The 17911-nt window shown below is 41.1% G+C and overlaps 3 protein-coding genes across 3 annotated transcripts in view; 1 reads left to right on the top strand and 2 right to left on the bottom strand.

Annotated features, from left to right (window-relative positions):
- Positions 1-12212: 12212 nt before the first annotated feature.
- On the bottom strand, positions 12213-13721 carry CstF50 (cleavage stimulation factor subunit 1 Cst50). Its single transcript, XM_065227235.1, has 2 exons — positions 13574-13721; positions 12213-13505 (listed from the first exon to the last, which is right to left on the bottom strand). The coding sequence occupies exons 1-2, from the start codon at positions 13648-13650 to the stop codon at positions 12299-12301; spliced, it is 1284 nt and encodes a 427-aa protein (XP_065083307.1). The 5' UTR covers positions 13651-13721; the 3' UTR covers positions 12213-12298.
- Positions 13722-13937: 216 nt separating this feature from the next.
- mRpS33 (mitochondrial ribosomal protein S33) lies at positions 13938-14372 on the top strand. Its single transcript, XM_065227197.1, has one exon. It carries the CDS (start codon positions 14004-14006, stop codon positions 14337-14339), a length of 336 nt encoding a protein of 111 aa, XP_065083269.1. The 5' UTR covers positions 13938-14003; the 3' UTR covers positions 14340-14372.
- An 83-nt stretch (positions 14373-14455) lies between these two features.
- LOC135705434 (eukaryotic translation initiation factor 2-alpha kinase-like) overlaps positions 14456-17911 on the bottom strand; it is a 39792-nt gene continuing 36336 nt past the window's right edge. Inside the window, exons 2-3 of the mRNA XM_065227176.1 lie at positions 14983-17863; positions 14456-14923 (exon numbers count right to left, since the gene is read on the bottom strand). Coding sequence (XP_065083248.1) covers positions 14600-14923; positions 14983-17863 — 3205 coding nt within the window. The 3' untranslated portion in view covers positions 14456-14599. The remainder of the gene's footprint in view (positions 14924-14982; positions 17864-17911) is intronic.

Here is a 17911-nt window from a genome sequence, read left to right as displayed (position 1 = left end):
ACGCTGCAATGCACGCTACTTCAAAACAAACCACATTTGAGTAGGATCCACCCAGATTTGTCAAAACTTAACCTACCCAAAAGTGGGAAAACTATGTTGGGAGTGACAAGTTGACAAATGGTCAACCCTGTCCTGAATCCGATCGATGTTTTTCATTCGTCAACTTGTCACTCTCAACTTAGTATACCTATTTTTGATTTGGTTCAGTTTTGACCGATCTGGGTGGATCCAACTCAAATGTGAGTTGTTTTGAAATAGTGTGTATACCGTCACGCATGCGTGACGATCCGGTGACGATGTACACGGCCGTTGAATCCAACTCTGAAATTGAGTCACCGACAAAGCGACGTGAAACTTAAATTCCACTTTTGCACAAAAGTCTATAATGGCCGAGATAATGGCCTGTTTATAGATCTAAATGAAGTGAAAATCTCATAAAATACTCGATTTTTCACCAGCGTGATAAATGTAATTCACAAAGGGATGCATCAGATACAGTGAAATCGAATAGCGTGGATAGCATCTTTTTCACTTACATTTACGTAATCGAGTAAACGAGAGGCACTGATAAACAGACAAAACACTCGTAAGTCAATTTCAACTTTTCTTAGTAATAAAAATTTTGCTAATTTAAATCAAAAGTATAAATGTTTATACCTACTCTAAACCAAATAATTATTCAAAGTAAATTGATAGCATGTTTAAAACTAAAATACTAATATTTGAATTTAATTCAAAAGCATGTTTTCTCTTATAACATACTCGAACGATAACCCAAATGATAGCACTATTTCACAAATGGTTTGGATGATACTATGAATACGTCGTTAAGCAAAATAACCATATAAATTTTATTAGGGTTCCCAAGTAACCAACAAGCCACTAATCGCCCTTTTTGCATTATAAAGCTGATATATCCCAACAAACAATTCAGAGTTACAAATAAGCATATAGATTGAATAAATGGTTTGTAACAGTGTACAATGCTGAATAAAACGCGTTGTCAAATTATGTGCTTAAAAAAAACCTCATTGAGATCGATGATGCGCCTTTATTTCGCTGATTGCTCTGATTTGATTAATATACATATTAAAATCTATACAAACGATGACTGTCTTCCAGATTCAACACCAGATGTTTGATCTAATAACATACTGAGTAAGTGGAATTTGCACATACATTGACGCTTTAATTCGACTGTTTTAAATTGATTTAATAACATGCTTTATTATAGGGTTAACTACCCCATTTCCGGCCTATTAAGCACAATCCGCACTTTGTCTTTCTTAATCTAGTGCAGTTTAGCACCAAACGGAAATTTTATTACTGATGGTTTCCCAATTTATTTACCTTTCCGTACGTACCGTAAGATTTGATAAAGAGAAACCAATCTTTGAGATATTGTCAAAAGTCTAACACTGCTTCTTGACGCCAAAGTCGGTCTACGGATTCTAAACTCGGCTTAACGCATTGAAAGGCCAATGAATTCACTTCGGCCTATCGGATGAAGATAAAAATGGATTCGGTCGGAACGCTTCTTTTGTTCTTGGGAATAATGGGTGCAAACCTTCATATCACACGTTCTCATTGACTTCGTTCGGTAGCTTATTAACTAAAGTATCATACCAAACGCATAATTGACTTGTTAGCTCTGAAATCATGGATTTATTTGAAGTTTTCTGCTCGATAGGCCCAAAATGGGCGACTAGGCCGAAGTAGTTCTCTACCCTACGTCTAATAATTGTTTTCAAGCTGCTTACCAATATTACAGAATAAAGGTGAATACAGTCAGCATAATAGCTCTTATACCACTATGCGTCCATGTTTTATTTGCATGCTTTGTAAATGCTTTACAAACGGCGTATTCACATTATTCCACAACACTGTTTCAGGCTAACAATAAAACGAAATTGGTAGCAAAGTGGTAACCGTTTCCGCTTTCCAAGTAGAAGGTCACGAGTTCAATCCCAACATCAACCCTTTTTTTTATTTATTTTCTACACCTGATTAATTTAAATCGTAATCATAGATCGTCTCACTCACGACAACCAATTCATAGATCTATCGAAAAGAATAGCATCCTTTCCATCGAAATTAGAGAGATGGAGAGGTAACGTTGGAAATAATCATGCAATATTTCTCACTGTAAAACATCGTAGCTAAAACATTACCGCCATCTGTTGAATACACTGTGGTGGGTACACAGCAAAAAAAAAAGTAATATCGATCAATGTAATTCAAGCTGATATATGAAATAATGATGTAATAGCAAAAAGCAGATACAATATTACATCATGGGATGTAATTTTGTTCGCAAAATCGATTTACATCGTACAACGTTATATTACACAATTGATGGATTGACCTGGTTGCAGCAGTTTGGATGTAAAATTCATCAACATTTTTTCTGTGTAGTACGCTGAACAGATGGCGGTAGAGTGTAAACGTCAAACTCAAGGGAAATGACTATGCGCGCCACAGGTGGCAGTACTACCAACTACGATACTTTTAAATTGACCGTTAAATGCTTGTTCGATGAACAACCTGCGAGTGTTATGTCTGTTTGTCTGTGACACAACAATCACTAACGAGAACAACCCTGCTCTGTCCCGTTCTTATTTTCGGATTAATTATCCCGTAGTTGAATAATCGTTTCATAAATGAATAATAGTGTCACATTAAACATTAATTCGCATGAGAATCCAGCGTCTATATACACCTTTATACCAACCGGTGAACACTCGTGTTTATTTCAGTCACCATGGAGACGTAGTTTGTGATTAGCCCCGGTCCCTTTCAAATTGTATCATTATTTATGAACGGCTTTATATTTGAAATGACGTTTCACATTCATCTAGTGATGTCCGATTTTCATTCGAATAATCGTTTAATCGATTAACGAACCGAAAAGTAAACTATTTATAATCGGTTAGATCATGCCGATATAAGCATTAACATCTCCACAGGATCATCACCGATCGTTTCAAACATGTGCTGCACTCTCTCTGGTGGAAAAATGGCAGCACAGCGAACAAAAAATAATCGATTAGTTGTTAATCGAGTAATTAAAAAATGTGACATCTCTGATTTTGGTAATTGTTTTGATAAAAATGAGCGCAAAATTTCATCTCTTCCGAGGGGGCAGCAAAACCACAAAATTACCTTGAATACGGGGGGTTCTCATTGGATGAAAGGGACCGTGAAAGAAGACACTAAAATAGAAAGTTTTTCTTCCGACAGTTTCATCTTAGTATTCATCTTTGTTTATACCATCATTGTTTAAGGAAGTAATGAATGCTGAATAATCAAAATTTGATCGAATAAGCTCTATTATAACTTTTGTAAGTCGAATAAAAGCTTCTCGACATACTTTATTCAACACCAAATATTTCGATGTTGTGGTTGAATAAATTCTCCAGATTTGTGTGAACAAAGCCTGAACAGAAGTTATTATAAAAAATAGTAAAGTATTATTAAGCATGAAGTGGAATAAAATCGTCAAGAAGTCGTTTCTTCAATGGGCTATAGTGTGTTTCATTCTGGAAAAAGATTGCTATTTTTGATAGGCCACCCCCTAGTTTAGTTCATAACACAAAAACAAACATCTGTGCAAAGAATCAGCTAAATTGGTCAACGTTAGAGGTCGCGCCAACGATTTCAATTTTGTTTAAATCTGTCAAAGCATACTATGAAATATGCCCTATCAGCATATCTGCTTTTCTGCTCAAATCAAGGTTTATCTGCAATCTGAGTTTCGAAAGCCAATTTCTGTTTTCTGAAGCATCAAATCCACTTGCAGTCTTGAACAAAGTTGTTTACTATAGTTTTAAGTATAACATATTTAAATTTCATGCAAATCGGTTCATTAGGAAAAAAAAGTTAGAATGATTTTAGTGGGTCATCATTTTCTCCCATACTAATTTGACGAAAATCCCGAACGTTGACCAATTTAGCTGATTCTTTGCACAGATTTTTGTATTTGTTTTATGAACTGAACTAAGGCGTGGCCTAGGTCTGCACCATTTTTTTCCATTAAAATTTTTTGTTGGAACCAATTGCATCAAACTTTGATTTCATTTCATAACGTATGAGGAAAAAAACGACCGCACAAATTTGGAGTTTGATGCATACAGTTTAAAGCAGCAACATTTTCCAACAATTGTCCTGGTTTATATCCAAGTATTGCAAATCTTAAGCAGCTGTCAAAGTTCTACCAACCGGTGAACACTCGTGTTTATTTCAGTTACCGTGTGGACGTAATTTGTGATTAGCCCCGGTCCCTTTCAAATTGTATCATTATTTATGTACGGTCCTTATATTTGAAATGACGTTTCACATTCATCTAGTGATGGCCGATTTTCACTCGAATAATCGATTAATCGATTAACGAACCGAAAAGTAAAATATTTGTAATCGGTTATATAATGCCGATATAAGCATTAACTTCTCCAGAGGATCATCACCGATTGTTTTAAACGTGTGTTGCACTTTCATTGGTGGAACAAAATACAACACAGCCAACAAAAAATAATCGGTTAGTTGTTAATCGAGTAATTAAAAAATGGGACATCTCTGATTTCGGTGTGATTGTTTTGATAAAAAAAAAGTGCGGCAAATTTCATCTCTACCGAGGGGGCAGCAAAACCACAAAATTACCTTGCATACGGGGGGTATTCATTGGATGAAAGGGACCGTGAAAGAGGACACTAAAATAGAAAGTTTTTCTTCCGACAGTTTCATCTTAGTATTCATCTTTGGTTCGATTATTTTTTGTTCGCTGTGCTGCCATTTTTCCACCAATGAGAGTGCAGCACATGTTTGAAACGATCGGTGATGATCTTTTGGAGATGTTACTGCTTATATTGGCATGATATAACCGATTACAAATAGTTTACTTTTCGGTTCGTTAATCGATTAATCGATTATTCGCATGAAAATCAGCCATCACTAGATGAATGTGAAACGTCATTTCAAATATAAGGACCGTACATAAATAATGATACCGACAGTGAGCATGCATAAGGGCCTATACGCGATGATCGATTCTCTTCGTCGATTTTCTCTTTTGATAATAACTCGTTAGATTTAACGTTTCTCGGTGCGTTTGCTGTTGCTTTTGATAGCCAATACAACCTGTTACTACTCTGCATTGAACAAATTCTAGAAAATTGTTTCGCTTAGCTGTAGCAATGCAAAGAGAAAATCGATGAAGAGAATCAATCATCGCGTATTCGCCCTTATGCATGCTCACTGTCAATACAATTTGAAAGGGACCGGGGCTAATCACAAATTACGTCCCCACGGTAACTGAAATAAACACGAGTGTTCACTATAGTCGCTATATTCATAGTCTGGCGGATAGAATCTAGGGAACCAATTGAGCTGTCAAATAGCGGAACCAATCGAGCAAATCACGACCAACAACAGAAAAGAGCACATCAGCTATTGCGAACAAAACTTCGGAAACCCTTTTCTCGTGACTCAAGGCTCGCCTACGCAAACTAACACCATCTTTGGGTTGGGGAAAGTTTTCCCTATCCGATGATGCCGGTAATTTGCGTTCGATTGGCAAGGAAAGAATAATCAACGTTTTGTTTATAAAAGTTGATAGTACTTTTTCAATTGATGGTCTAAAATATATTGAAATGGTTCCGCTTTTTGATAGATCGAAATTCTATTCGCCAGACTATGAATATAGCGACTATAGTGTTCACCGGTTGGTAAGACTGGGTAACAATGCGCTTGATTGACTTCTGACCGACTTGAAAACACGCGTTAATAAATCCATTGATAGGCCCCCTGTGCCACAGAGCTAGTCTAAAAAAGAATGTTCGCATTACCTTGACAATTAGCCTTTTCGGTCACTCTGTAGCTCTTTACTCCTATGGTAAAATCCCATAAGCAAACGCCAGTCTGTGCGAGAAACATGTAATACATTACCTCACCCTTTCACCCGAGTGAAAAATCTCATAAGATCCTGTTAATCTTTGCATGAAGAGACGGTGGCTCGCTGGTACCATGGTGGAGTGAAGAGATAAGACAAAATCCTCTAGACTTCGGGATTTTACCATACACGGTGTTTCGCGAAAACCCATTAATGGGTATAAAACTAGGGGAGTCTCACTTTTAGAATGCTCATTGAATAAGCATTTAATTTAAATCAAATGCATTTAATTTCCATCGATTGCAACAACCATTCAGTGGGATGTAAACATCAAAACAAAGCTTGCGCTTTTTCGGTGACACCTATACATACATACATGCACCGATGCAAATATAAATAAACAAACGTCTTCGAAATCATGCAGAATTTAATTCGCCGAGAAGGCAAAAAACAATCCGTTGAAACTTCCAGAAACTCCCGATAGCAGCATCCAAAATCACCGAAATCACGCGGAACTTCGTCCATCGTTAACGTGATAAAATGCATGGAGCATCCGTCAACAGCATCCAATATCTTCACACAGAACCTCTTTCGCCGACAATCCGTGGAAACTTCGTCGAAAAATCTCTGGGAACCTCCGTTGGCAACATCTGAATTTTCGAGGGGAGTTTCGACGGAGTTTTCAGATATTAACGGCGGAGCGGGTTCCTGCACCTCAAGTGATCTACCCTTAGGTATAAAAACACCCATTTCTGCTAAAAGGGCCCCTCCTAATTTAATAGGTAAACTATGGTTTACTCATTAATGGGTAAATGGGGGATCTGTAAATAAATGGGTGTTTTTTACCCATCTTCTTAAATTGTGTTTTTCGTAAAATGGGTAAAAAATACCCATTGCTTCAAATGGAGGATGCTGGTGCTGGGTTATTTCAGTGCTAACATTTGAAAACGGCACAAAAGCCATTTGTAAACAAATGGTTTGTGGGCCCTTTACTCACTACTTGAAGTACACCCACGCGACACAACAGCAACAACGGGTAGGGAAAATTTTCCCCTTCCTGACGATGCTGTTGGTTTGCGTGGGCGTTCTTCGGGTAGCGAGTAAAGGGCCCACAAACCATTTGTTTACAAATGGCTTTTGCGCCGTTTTCAAATGTTAGCACTGATTTGTCCTCGTTGATATAAAAACTTTCTAATATTTACATTGAAAATAAATGCAGGTGTGACGAAAAAAAAATTATTACACGAGGTATTATAATTCCATATTGGATAAAACTGTATAGATTTATACTATGTATAGTCTCTCCAATGTTTCGGAATCTAACCTTTCCCGGAGATCGATCATTTTTGCTAAAAAAAAAAGCGGACAGAAACTGTTTGCATTCCCAATCGTCGGTGATGGAATGAGACGATGAAATTTCCAAGTGTTTTTTCACCCATTAGTGGGTAAAAAATTTACCCATTATGCAATCGTGAACTGATTCTTTAAATGGGTATTTTTTCACCCATTTTATGATATCCAAATTCCCCCATATTTTGACAGCTGCATACATGGTTTGAAAATGGGTATTTTTTTTACCCATAAATGGGTTTTCACGAAACACCGTGTATAGGGATTTTCACGTCCGGTTGTATTGGTGCGATATGTGAGAGTGTGTTAGTGAATATCCGAGGAAAATACATAAAAAATCGATTTCAAACTCATTTTTACAGATCTACTTTCATACATTTTTTAGGTTAGCCAGAGGAAAATAATAAACAACTTTACACGGTGTTGCTCCCGCTAGAGCTACACGCTTACTCGAAAGTACGCATTTAATGAGTATATTGTACTCATTTTTATCGAAGACAACAAATCAAGAAGACTGGCAACTTTGCCAGAATCCAAGCGACAGATACAGTAGCGCTGCACTTGAGTGAAGGTGGAAGCAACGCATAGAAAAATGAGCAATACACAAACCCTTCTTCTGAGGTTGTAATCTTTGCTATCAAATTCGTTCGAAGCATTTACCTTTGAGCGGCAGATGACGCGATTGTACCTGTCTCATAGCGTTTGTATGAGAAAATGGAAGAGTTGCCAGTCTTCTTGATTTGTTGTCTTCGTTTTTATATTTGTTCTTATATGTCAAAAAATGAGTATTTTCATAAAGATTGAAAAGGGTATTTTTTCTTCATTTTTGAAAATATCTTAAGGCAGCAAAATGAGTAATAATAATAATAATTGTCAACAGTCTGATGAACTGAAAACATAAAAGCACGGAGTATTCGGTCGAAATTCTCGATGAGATTCTCGATAAAAATGCTCCAACTAGTGCTGTTATTATAAGATCACACAACGTAGATGTGATTGAGCCAGTGAATTCCTTTCGGCCGATGTTCATTAAGGCTAAAACCGAGCACAGTAAAATAGTGCTTTGGACGGCAGTTCTGATTGTTACGAGGTAAGGAAAATACATGAAACCATGCTGAAATTCTAACAAGTGTTCCTGTTCCAGATTAGCGGAGATCTTCGAGAAGGAAAACGACATGCTGAATTATTTGAAATTTTCGATTAGCACCATCCATCATTGGATTGATTCCTGCAGTGATCATATGAGGAAAACGATCTTACAGAAGCACTACTTAATGCTTCGTTTGGTCAATGAATGTATAAGAAATAGCTTAATGTTCATCAAAACATATTTGGATCTGTTTAATATTGATTCTGGCTCAATATGAATTATGAAAAAATTTGACAATTATTGCTTTTATATATAATATAATTTTATATATAATATTATATAAATATGATAAACATAGTTGAAGATGCTAATTTCAAATAACAGACTGTAGTGGTAATTTTTATACGATAGATGGAGTAGATGAAAGCATAGAGTTGATAGTTCCGTTAGAGTACGGCAGTGTGAAGATTGTATATAGATATTAGACAAGCGAGCTAGGACAACTTTTAAGGAAGGTACAAATCGGTTTTTTCATCTCTCTTTACCAAACTCCCCCTTTGGAGAGGGATGGTAAGGGGTGTCCCCCCCCCGGAACTATCAACTCTATGCTTTCATCTACTCCATCTATCGTATAAAAATTACCAGTACAGTCTGTTATTTGAAATTAGCATCTTCAACTATGTAAATCGTTGACTTCACGTAGAAGTAATACTAAAAACATATAGTCAAAGTATGATAAACATGTTAATAACAGGCAGCTCCATGAAGCAAACATGGGCAGAAAGAACAAAATACCCATTTTTTGAAGTATTCGTCGAATACTCATGAGTAAACTCGGTTTTACTCATTTAATGAGTTAAGCCACTTTTCTTAAAAATGGTTATTTTTTACTCATTAATGGGTACTTTCAAGTTACCGTGTAGGCATGGATCCGACCGACGTTGTTCAATTGGTATCCTGTCACTCCCAACATACACACTTAATCTAGCTCGGTAAAATCTTCAACAGCCGATTACCTCGGCATTTACTTTTGCTGATATCTCTGCAAAATATCTGTTTGTTAGCTGATATCTCAGCAAAATCATATTTGCTTGCTGAGTCTCGGCAATTGTTTTACTGAATCTCAGAAAAATAAATTGCAGAACTATTCGGCTGTTGGAATCTCGGCGAAAAAATTTAAGTGTGTAGTTTACCCATTTTTTGATAGATTCAGTTTTGACCGATCAGGGTGGATTTTACTCAAATTTGGGTAGTTTTTAAATAGCGTGTACTGAGTACCAAAAATATCTAATTTTCTTTCATAAGGGCCAATGTCACAAAAGTAAACAGGAATTTCTTGAGAATGAAAACTCGCGCAACCACCACGATGTTTGTGTATAGAGAAAGTCCCCATAATTGATAGAATTGCTGGGTTACATGGATTGACTTTGAATTACAAGATATTTACTAAAGAAGCCATTGACCCATTGCTTACGTTTCCGACATTGGCCCATATGAAGACTCAGTGTCGAATGACGAAAATTTAATTTTGACAGATCGATGTCCAAGCACCGACAAACCGACATGAATGATTAAACAAATTACAAAGAAATTTCTGCTCAAAGCACAAAACTGACATCTGCCGCCGTGTTCGCGGAAAATGTTTATCCTAGCCAAGAACACGCGTGCAAAATTTATGAGTTGGTTCGTGTCTAATCTATTTCGGACAAATTATTTTTATCTAGATAAAACATTTCTATGGTTTTGACAGATGGGATAGCTGCACATTTGAATCAGCCGTTATGGATTCTCGATCAAGAGTTAAGTTTAAGTTTCATGTCGGTTTGTCGGTGGTCCAACTTTACCAGCTATACCACTGAGGAAACACAAAAAAGGGGTCAACTTTTAGTCAGCAGTTTTGCATGAAGTTCCACATATGTTATGTGTTATAAGTCAGGTAACACAGTAGGGGCACGCAATAACCTTTAACTCCAACGCAGGCAACGGCTGTAATTAAATTAATTCCATTAACTACTGCTTTAATTACATTAAGAACAATTGACCACTTTGTCAAGCAGTTTTAGCGTGACTTTCTACCAGCGATTTCACAAAACTGGACCAACTAATTTCTATTTTTTTTTATGAAACGCACAAATGTTGGCTACTTTTCTCGAGGTTCTAGAAGAAAAAATCTCAAAATACTGTTTCATTTCAAAGTTCGAGTGGTAGTAAACGTCATTTTATCTGCTCGAATGAAGTGGTTAATTAACTACTTTTTAACTCCATTAATTACAGTTGAAATTTCGTAATTAAAGTACATTAATTACATTTTAAATACTTTTAATTACATTAATTACGGGTAGATAATTTTAATTACCGTCAGTACTACTTCAAACGCATTAATTACTTTAAGTACTTTTGATTGCATTTTAACTTCAACGCACCGGTTCTTTGTATTTCGTGCCCTTCGGGAAATGGATCTAATGTTGGCCTATGGATCTAAAAATTTATTTATTTATTTATTTATTTATTTATTATTAAATTTTCCTTAGAACAAATGCATCATCTGGACAATAGAAATAGCTACCAAGCTATTGAAAAATCGCCAAAAAATGCTTCCTTAGAAATGTATGTATGGGCCCAATATTAGGGACGCTTAGGCCGACATTAGCAACATTAACCCTATAATAATAATAACAATTTATATATGAAAGGTGCAAGAAGAATAAGACTACTTAGTAGTGTATTACCGTATTACACATAAAACCTTGCTTTCAGAAGGCCACAATTGGGTTCTTTAGGGGTTTTAACACCGACAAACCGCCATGAATGATCATACAAATTACAAAGAAATTTGTGATCAAAGCACAAAACTGACATCGCGGAAAGTATTTATCGTAGCCACGAACACGCGTACAAAATGTATGAGTTGGTCCGTTTCTAATCTATTTCGGACAAATTAAATATTTTTATCTAGATAAAACATTTCTATGGTTTTGACAGATGGGATCGCTGCACATTTGAATCGGTCGTTATGGATTCTCGATCAAGTGTTAAGTTAATGTTTCATGTCGGTTTGTCGGTGGTTTTAAGGTAATCTGCATCACAAATTCAACCGAAATCCAAAATTTCATCAATTTTGGAGCACTGGAACTGTTTTAAATAAGTGTGATTACATAGGCAAAAATCACCATCTTAGCGCACCTCGGTGGTACTTTGTATGGGAGTGAGCTGTCAATTTGTTGGTTTTGTGTCAAACAGTGAAGTGATTAGTTTGCTTTAAGTCTTGATTTAAAAATCAAGATAGAAGTAAATGGGATCGAAAAAAATATCGTTGTGCTCAGAAAACGAAGCCCTTTCAGATGACGTATAGAAACCGATATATTTTTTCGAAATTAAAGGAACCAATGAGCGATTTAAGGTGTAATGACCAATCACGATCAGTGTGACCCTCTGAAAGCGAAATCGGCAGGTTTTGTGTGTCATACACAAACGTTACATCCACTTCCTTCATCTTACAGATAAAAAATCATAATTTCTCTTAGTTTCATAATTCCGAATGATAACATATTAGCTGTAATGAGCAATTGCAAGCTTGTTTGGAAATGAAAATATTTCTCGGTCGCAAATTTCCACTGTCCCCAATTATACATAGGTTTCACTTACCTCCTGAGATCGCCCGAAAATAATCCGATAGCTTCGCAGCAGCATGATCACCTTCAGGCACTATTCAAATGCAACTAACAAGTTCTCAACAAACGGTGCGTCGCAATTCCACGACCAGGCTTCCTCAAAACATTTGGCCTCCAAAACGAATCTGGTTACGCAACGTTTAACGCCTTGTACCTGACCCACTGGACACACCACCGGATATCAGATTACTACCCATATTTTTCCATCCGCATAAACTTTATTTCAGGTTACATCCAAATCATGAAACTTGACACCAACTTCTCCTACACTCGTGTTGCGCACGCCTTCCTCTCTCTCTCTCTCTAATGCGAATTGGACCGTCTCACCCAGAACCGCGCTCGGTAGTCATCGGAGCAGGTGAGGAAAGCGGGATGATTCGGTGAGTGGACGATGAAGCGAACCGCTCCGTTGTGACCCAGTGACATCAGATGGCAACGGGAGGCATTCCGGGAGTTCCACGAACAGAGCGACGTGGTCACTTCGTCCGGGAACAAAACGTAGTCTTCGGTATGGTTGAAAACGGCTTGCGTTTGGTGCTCCTGCTTGCCAGTGGTACCGGCACCCGTATAGGCAATCAGACAGCGACTGGTGCTGAGCTCCCACAGTTTGACCAAGGAGTCTTCTCCGGACGAGAGAAGATATTTTCCATTCCGGGTGAACACGACCGAGCAGATTTCCGACCCATCGTGAGCCTGAGCGAAGGTGTTGATGCAGCGTCCGCTAACGCCGTCCCACAGTTTGATCGATCCGTCCATGCTTCCGGTGGCGTAAACCTTGGCGTTCGGGGCGTAGCGGACGCAGGTTATTGAATCCGTGTGCTGTTGGGATGGAATCGCGCTTACGAAGCACTGACCTGTTTGAACGTCATACGCACGCAGCACATGGTGATCGGTTCCAACGGCCATGTAGTCTCCTGAGGGATGGAACGCCAAACACCGAACCGGTACACAATCGCTCAGCACCCGGTAGGCTTTCTTGACGGAAGCTTTGGAGATGTCGAACAGTTTTACAGTGTGGTCGCGCGAAGCCGAAGCCAGAATCTGATCTTTCGGGTGAAACTCCAAGTAGGACACCTCATCGGTGTGATCGTACAGAGTCCTAATAACGGGGTGACCCTGCTGCTCCCTGCCAGGTTCCTGCTCGTCCGGTGCCGACTTAGCCAGCATCCTGTCTACGTCTAAGATCTTGATACTGGCATCGACACTCCCGGTGGCCACCAGTTGCCCGTCGTAGCTGAAACATCCCGCCCGGCAAGCGGCTTTGTGTGACGTGACGTACGCCGTCTCGTAGGAAGCCGGTTCCGGTGCCAGGGCACTGCTTTCGATTTCGAACTCCAAATCCAATCCGGAAGTGACTTCATCGAAGACGTTAGTCGGCTTACTGGAATCGATCTGGCTGGCCTGACGGAAGATATTCAGCAGACGGTCGCTCGGAGGACACGGCGGATCGGCACGGACCAAACCGGTCAGCTCGACTGCCACCTGGTGATGCCCATCGTAGAAGAGCTGGCTACAAAGGGAAAGTCGTGATTGGGGAAACTTTCGTTTGGGTGGAACATCGGAATTTCGCTACATTACCTGATCATTAGACGATACAGCAGTTCCCGACATTTGACCACATTCTTCGGGTCCACAAAATCCGAGTCGTTCATCATTTCTGATAGTTAATTTACAAATTAGTCCGGATTCTTCACAAAATGCTCGTACCAATTTGAATGTAAACACACCGGTAAGTAAAATCTGAAAGCGTCGTGTCAAATTTTTGGGTGGCATCAGAGGCAGAGGCGAACTCAGGGTGCTATTCTTCGACCGAGTGCGATGATTTTTTTTATGTGATTGTCGGCATAACGAACCGATTCCTATTTTTGTTGATTTAAAATTAAAACTTTTGACAGTTCTGGTTTCGGAATTCTGAATCACAACACACGCTCGTCGTTGGGTTACACAATTTTCCCATCGCGCCCGGTGACTTTAGTTGTAATTTCTCGGATCAATCCCCCACAAAACCATGTCCAAGTACAAGGACCTCGTGAAGCTATCGACGACCTACGCCCGCCGAATGAATCACCTGTCGAATCGAATCTTCGGCGAAGTGACGCGACCGACTAACCCGCAGTCGATGAAGGTGGTGAAGATGTTCAGCGAGGAACCGATCCAGTGCCGGGACTATGTGGCCAACTGGTACCCCCGGCATGTGGAGACGCACCTGCTGGCGATGAAGCTGCGCGAGTACGGCCTGTACCGAGACGAGCACCAGGATTTTAAGGAGGAAATGAAGCGACTGCGGGCTCTGCGAGGCAAAGCACCGCCCAAGAAGGGCGAAGGCAAACGTTCCAAAAAGTAGATGAAGTTTCATAAACGAGCAAAGTAAGTTAACTTTTTAAAACGTTTATTAATGTTTCCAGTGAATATTACAAATCCTTTCAAAAAAAAATCTTCTCATTATTTGCAATATGTCGTCTACTTGAAAGGAACAGGTTGGCTTAATGCTAGAACTGTAGGTTTTAAATAATAATTCATTATTTTTGTTCACAATAACTTAACAATTCAATCATCTCCCTCCGTTTAATACACTTTCCTACTACACGAGCTTCCTGCACGCATCTAGAAGAAGATCTGGTTCTGGCTGCTTCCGGAACCAGAACTGCCATTGTTGGAAATTGATCGACTATCCTTCCGCCTGGGAGGTAGTTCAAAGTGCCACTCGCTGTTATCGGACGAATCTGATCCGCTGATCAGTGGCTTCCTGAAATGGTCACCGGAACCCTCCGCTTCCACCGCTGCTATCGGCGCAATTGAGTGCAGCTGCAGCTGTGAAGTTGATTTGCTCGTCGACGGGCATTGCTTTAGTGGAGGACGGGCCTTGATGCCGTAGGTGGTTGGCCGCTTGCTCGGCTGGGTCGAAAGCATGATCTTTAAGAGTTGATACTGGAAAAAGGAAACGTAATTTTAGCTAAATTGAACGCAGACATTAAATTCGTACTCACCTCATCCGGATAACTCTCTGCGAACTTGGGTGGGAACTTGTTCTTTCGTACGTCCTTCAGCGTGCAGATCCGCTCCATCTCGGTGTCGAAGCTTAGCAGCAGCTCGAACAGGATCAGCCCCAGCGAGTAGATGTCCACCTTGTAGTTGTAGGGCAGTCCTTTCTGCTGCTCCGGGGACATGTACAGTTGAGTCCCGACCTGTCGGGTGTGTCGGTCCTTCGCTCCTATTATGTCCATCGCAGGTAGATTGTTGTCTTTGTCATACTGCAAGTCACTCGAGTCCGTCACCAGTCCAAAATCGCCGATTTTGATGCGACCATCGAGCGAGAAGAAGATATTGCTAGGTTTCAGGTCCCTATGAATCAAGCCCTTCAGGTGAACGTACTCCACGGCGTCCACGATCTGTTCGAAGATGGGAATGATCTTGTTCTGCCGGGCGGACAGATCATTCAAGGTTAGCCACTCCTTTAGGGACTGTTTTTGGCACAGTTGCATCTGGATATAAAGATAAATCTTGCTGTTGACGGTACTGGCCGCGGCGTAATTGGCGCTCGTATTGATACCATCCGTCATATGAGTTTTGGTTGAGATCGTCCGAATAACACTACCGGTACTGTTCAAATCCAGCGAAACTGGTCTCCGATGGCGGAACCTTCGCGCTGGTCCAATGGCTGACTTTTGTGGTGTTTCGCTAATCGAAATCACATGATGACCGTTGGAAGCCTCATTCTGTGAGGGTTCTCTGAATACTATGTCCATTGAATCACCACCGGCATCGGTGGTATCTGCAGGATCATGTTTAAACTCGATTTGAAAGGAATCATCATCGGTATCGCTGCGAAGCGATTTGCCCGGATCGGCTTGGAACTGGATGAAAGAGCAACTGTTGGACCGATCTATCCCTCCGGTGTGGGATAACGAGAAGCTTGGTTCAGGAAGCTTCGTCAACCAGGGCTGTTGTCCACTGGAATGTTTCGGGTGGTTGTACTGCGAAATGCTGTCACTGGTGAAAATGATCTTAGAATTCGGCGGAGATATCTCCGTTGGAGTTTCGATATCGATCGAAGTCGATAGGCAATTCCGTTGAATCCAGATCTTGTCCTGGCTCTCCTGCCACCCGGGAGGTGGCGTCTCAGTCCAAGCATGAAAGTATCGAACTATGTTACTGTGCTCACAATGAGCCAGCGTTCTGACCTCTCGCATAACACGATCTTTCGATTCCTGCTTATTAGGCAATACCACCCGCTTGATTGCGTAATGACAATCGTCTAGCTTATTCTTCACCTCAAACACCACACCGAAGCCACCTTTTCCAAGACACTGCACCAGCTCAAAGTCCTCCTGAAAGCGTGAAACGAAATTCTCACTATTCGATTCCGACAAACTTCGAACGCCGGTGTTCCGAGCTGCCGCTTCGAGGGGTGCAAATTCTTCCTCCGTCGCTTCGACGGCCATCGGCACCGGAACCTCTATCTGTCGTTCCACGAACACCACTACTTCCTTCTCGCTCTTGAATCGCAACATCACATTCAGTAGGAAAGCCGTTGTCGCCGATATTACCAGAATCTCCTTCCACCAGAACCAAATCGAAATGATGATCACCTTAACCGGAGCATCCGGATCCATCGCAAAATCAAAAATGGAACTTTCATTCTGCAAACCACCATCCGTAATGGCCGGAGTCGTGGAACTATTCGAACACAGTTCGTGATCCTTCCGGTCCAAATCTTCCGGGGTGAACAAGAAGAATCCATCTCCATTGACATAGTTCGACTGGTACAGAACCGACCGAGCAATCGCCGTCGATTCTGCATACTGCGAATCTTCCGCATCTCGGTCCTGCTCGCTTCCATCCGTCAAATAACCCATAACCTTAGGCCTGGCAGGGTACGGCTTCCAAGGGATGGACGGAAATTTACCCTCATCCGTCAACAGAACCGTCTGCGCATTCAATGTCTGCCGTACCATCAGCGCCGTCGACTCCTGAATGTACAGCTGTTTCTGATGCATCCCCAAATACAGCGAAGGATTGATCATCCCATTATTGCTTCCCCCGCCGTCATCACCTCCCATCGACTGCCCATTCGCATTCCACACCCAATCCGCCCCGCGGAACAAGTCCACGCTCATTATGTCATTCTTGTCGCCAGCCCTCCAGGCACTCACAATCGGATGCTCAAACTTGTACTGCCAAACAATCACGCCCGGTTCCGTCTTCCGGACAGCACAAATCACCCCCTCCGGAATCACAACCTTCAGTTCCAAATCCAAAATTGCCGCATCCAGCGAATCCTTAGCTTCACCTCCTCTGCAATCCTCATTTTTCAACATCTCCAACTCGTGATGTCCGATGCTGAAATTCCACCGCTCACTTCCGGTTCTCGATTCAACCGCCCGAACCGTCTGCGTCTGCCTACGAATGACCACCACATCGTCCTGTAGCGGATCATGCTGCAGCACCGTTTCCGCCCCTTCCCTCGGGGGCCCATTCTTCACGTTCTCCTCCAGAATTTCCGTTGCATTACGACACCCGCGCATTGTACATTCATAAATCACATGCCCGGTGCGGGTCGAAACGCCGTACGATCGAGTCTCCTTCCCTCCGGAAATGACTAAATCGTCGGAAAATTTGAACGACGAGTTCAGCAGATCTTCCGCACTGAACGGGATCGGCTCGACGGTGTCGCCGTCGAACTTGTACAGGCCACCACTGAGCGAAGGAATCATACGGACCCATTTGCCGTTGTTGGTCAGCTCCAGCCGGTGGATACTGGAAGATAACAGTGCACCCGGGCCGGTCTCTACGCTCCAAAGCAGGCTACCTCCGTTTATTAGGTCCAACGCGGAAAGACGACCGTCCAACGTGGTGACGTAGAGTAGTCTGGAATGAGGGGGAGATTGATAAGCATTCGGCCGTGAATTTCGGGGA

The sequence above is a fragment of the Ochlerotatus camptorhynchus genome, unplaced genomic scaffold, assembly GCF_037179485.1.
Source record: "Ochlerotatus camptorhynchus isolate MF236.1 unplaced genomic scaffold, CSIRO-AGI_Acam_v1.1 ptg000267l, whole genome shotgun sequence".
In the NCBI taxonomy this organism is placed as follows: Eukaryota; Metazoa; Arthropoda; class Insecta; order Diptera; family Culicidae; genus Ochlerotatus; species Ochlerotatus camptorhynchus.
The sequence above is the reverse complement of the archived record's forward strand: the minus strand, read 5'-3'. Positions and strand labels throughout refer to the sequence as shown.

What these genes read in the sequence shown, in the direction of transcription:
- CstF50 (XM_065227235.1), bottom strand. Translation starts at nt 13,650, where the DNA reads ATGATGAACGACTCGGATTTTGTGGACCCGAAGAATGTGGTCAAATGT. An exon ending in CTGTATCGTCTAATGATCAG is followed by an intron (nt 13,506 to 13,573) that starts GTAATGTAGCGA and finishes TTCCCTTTGTAG; the next exon opens with CCAGCTCTTCTACGATGGGC.
- mRpS33 (XM_065227197.1), top strand. Translation starts at nt 14,004, where the DNA reads ATGTCCAAGTACAAGGACCTCGTGAAGCTATCGACGACCTACGCCCGC.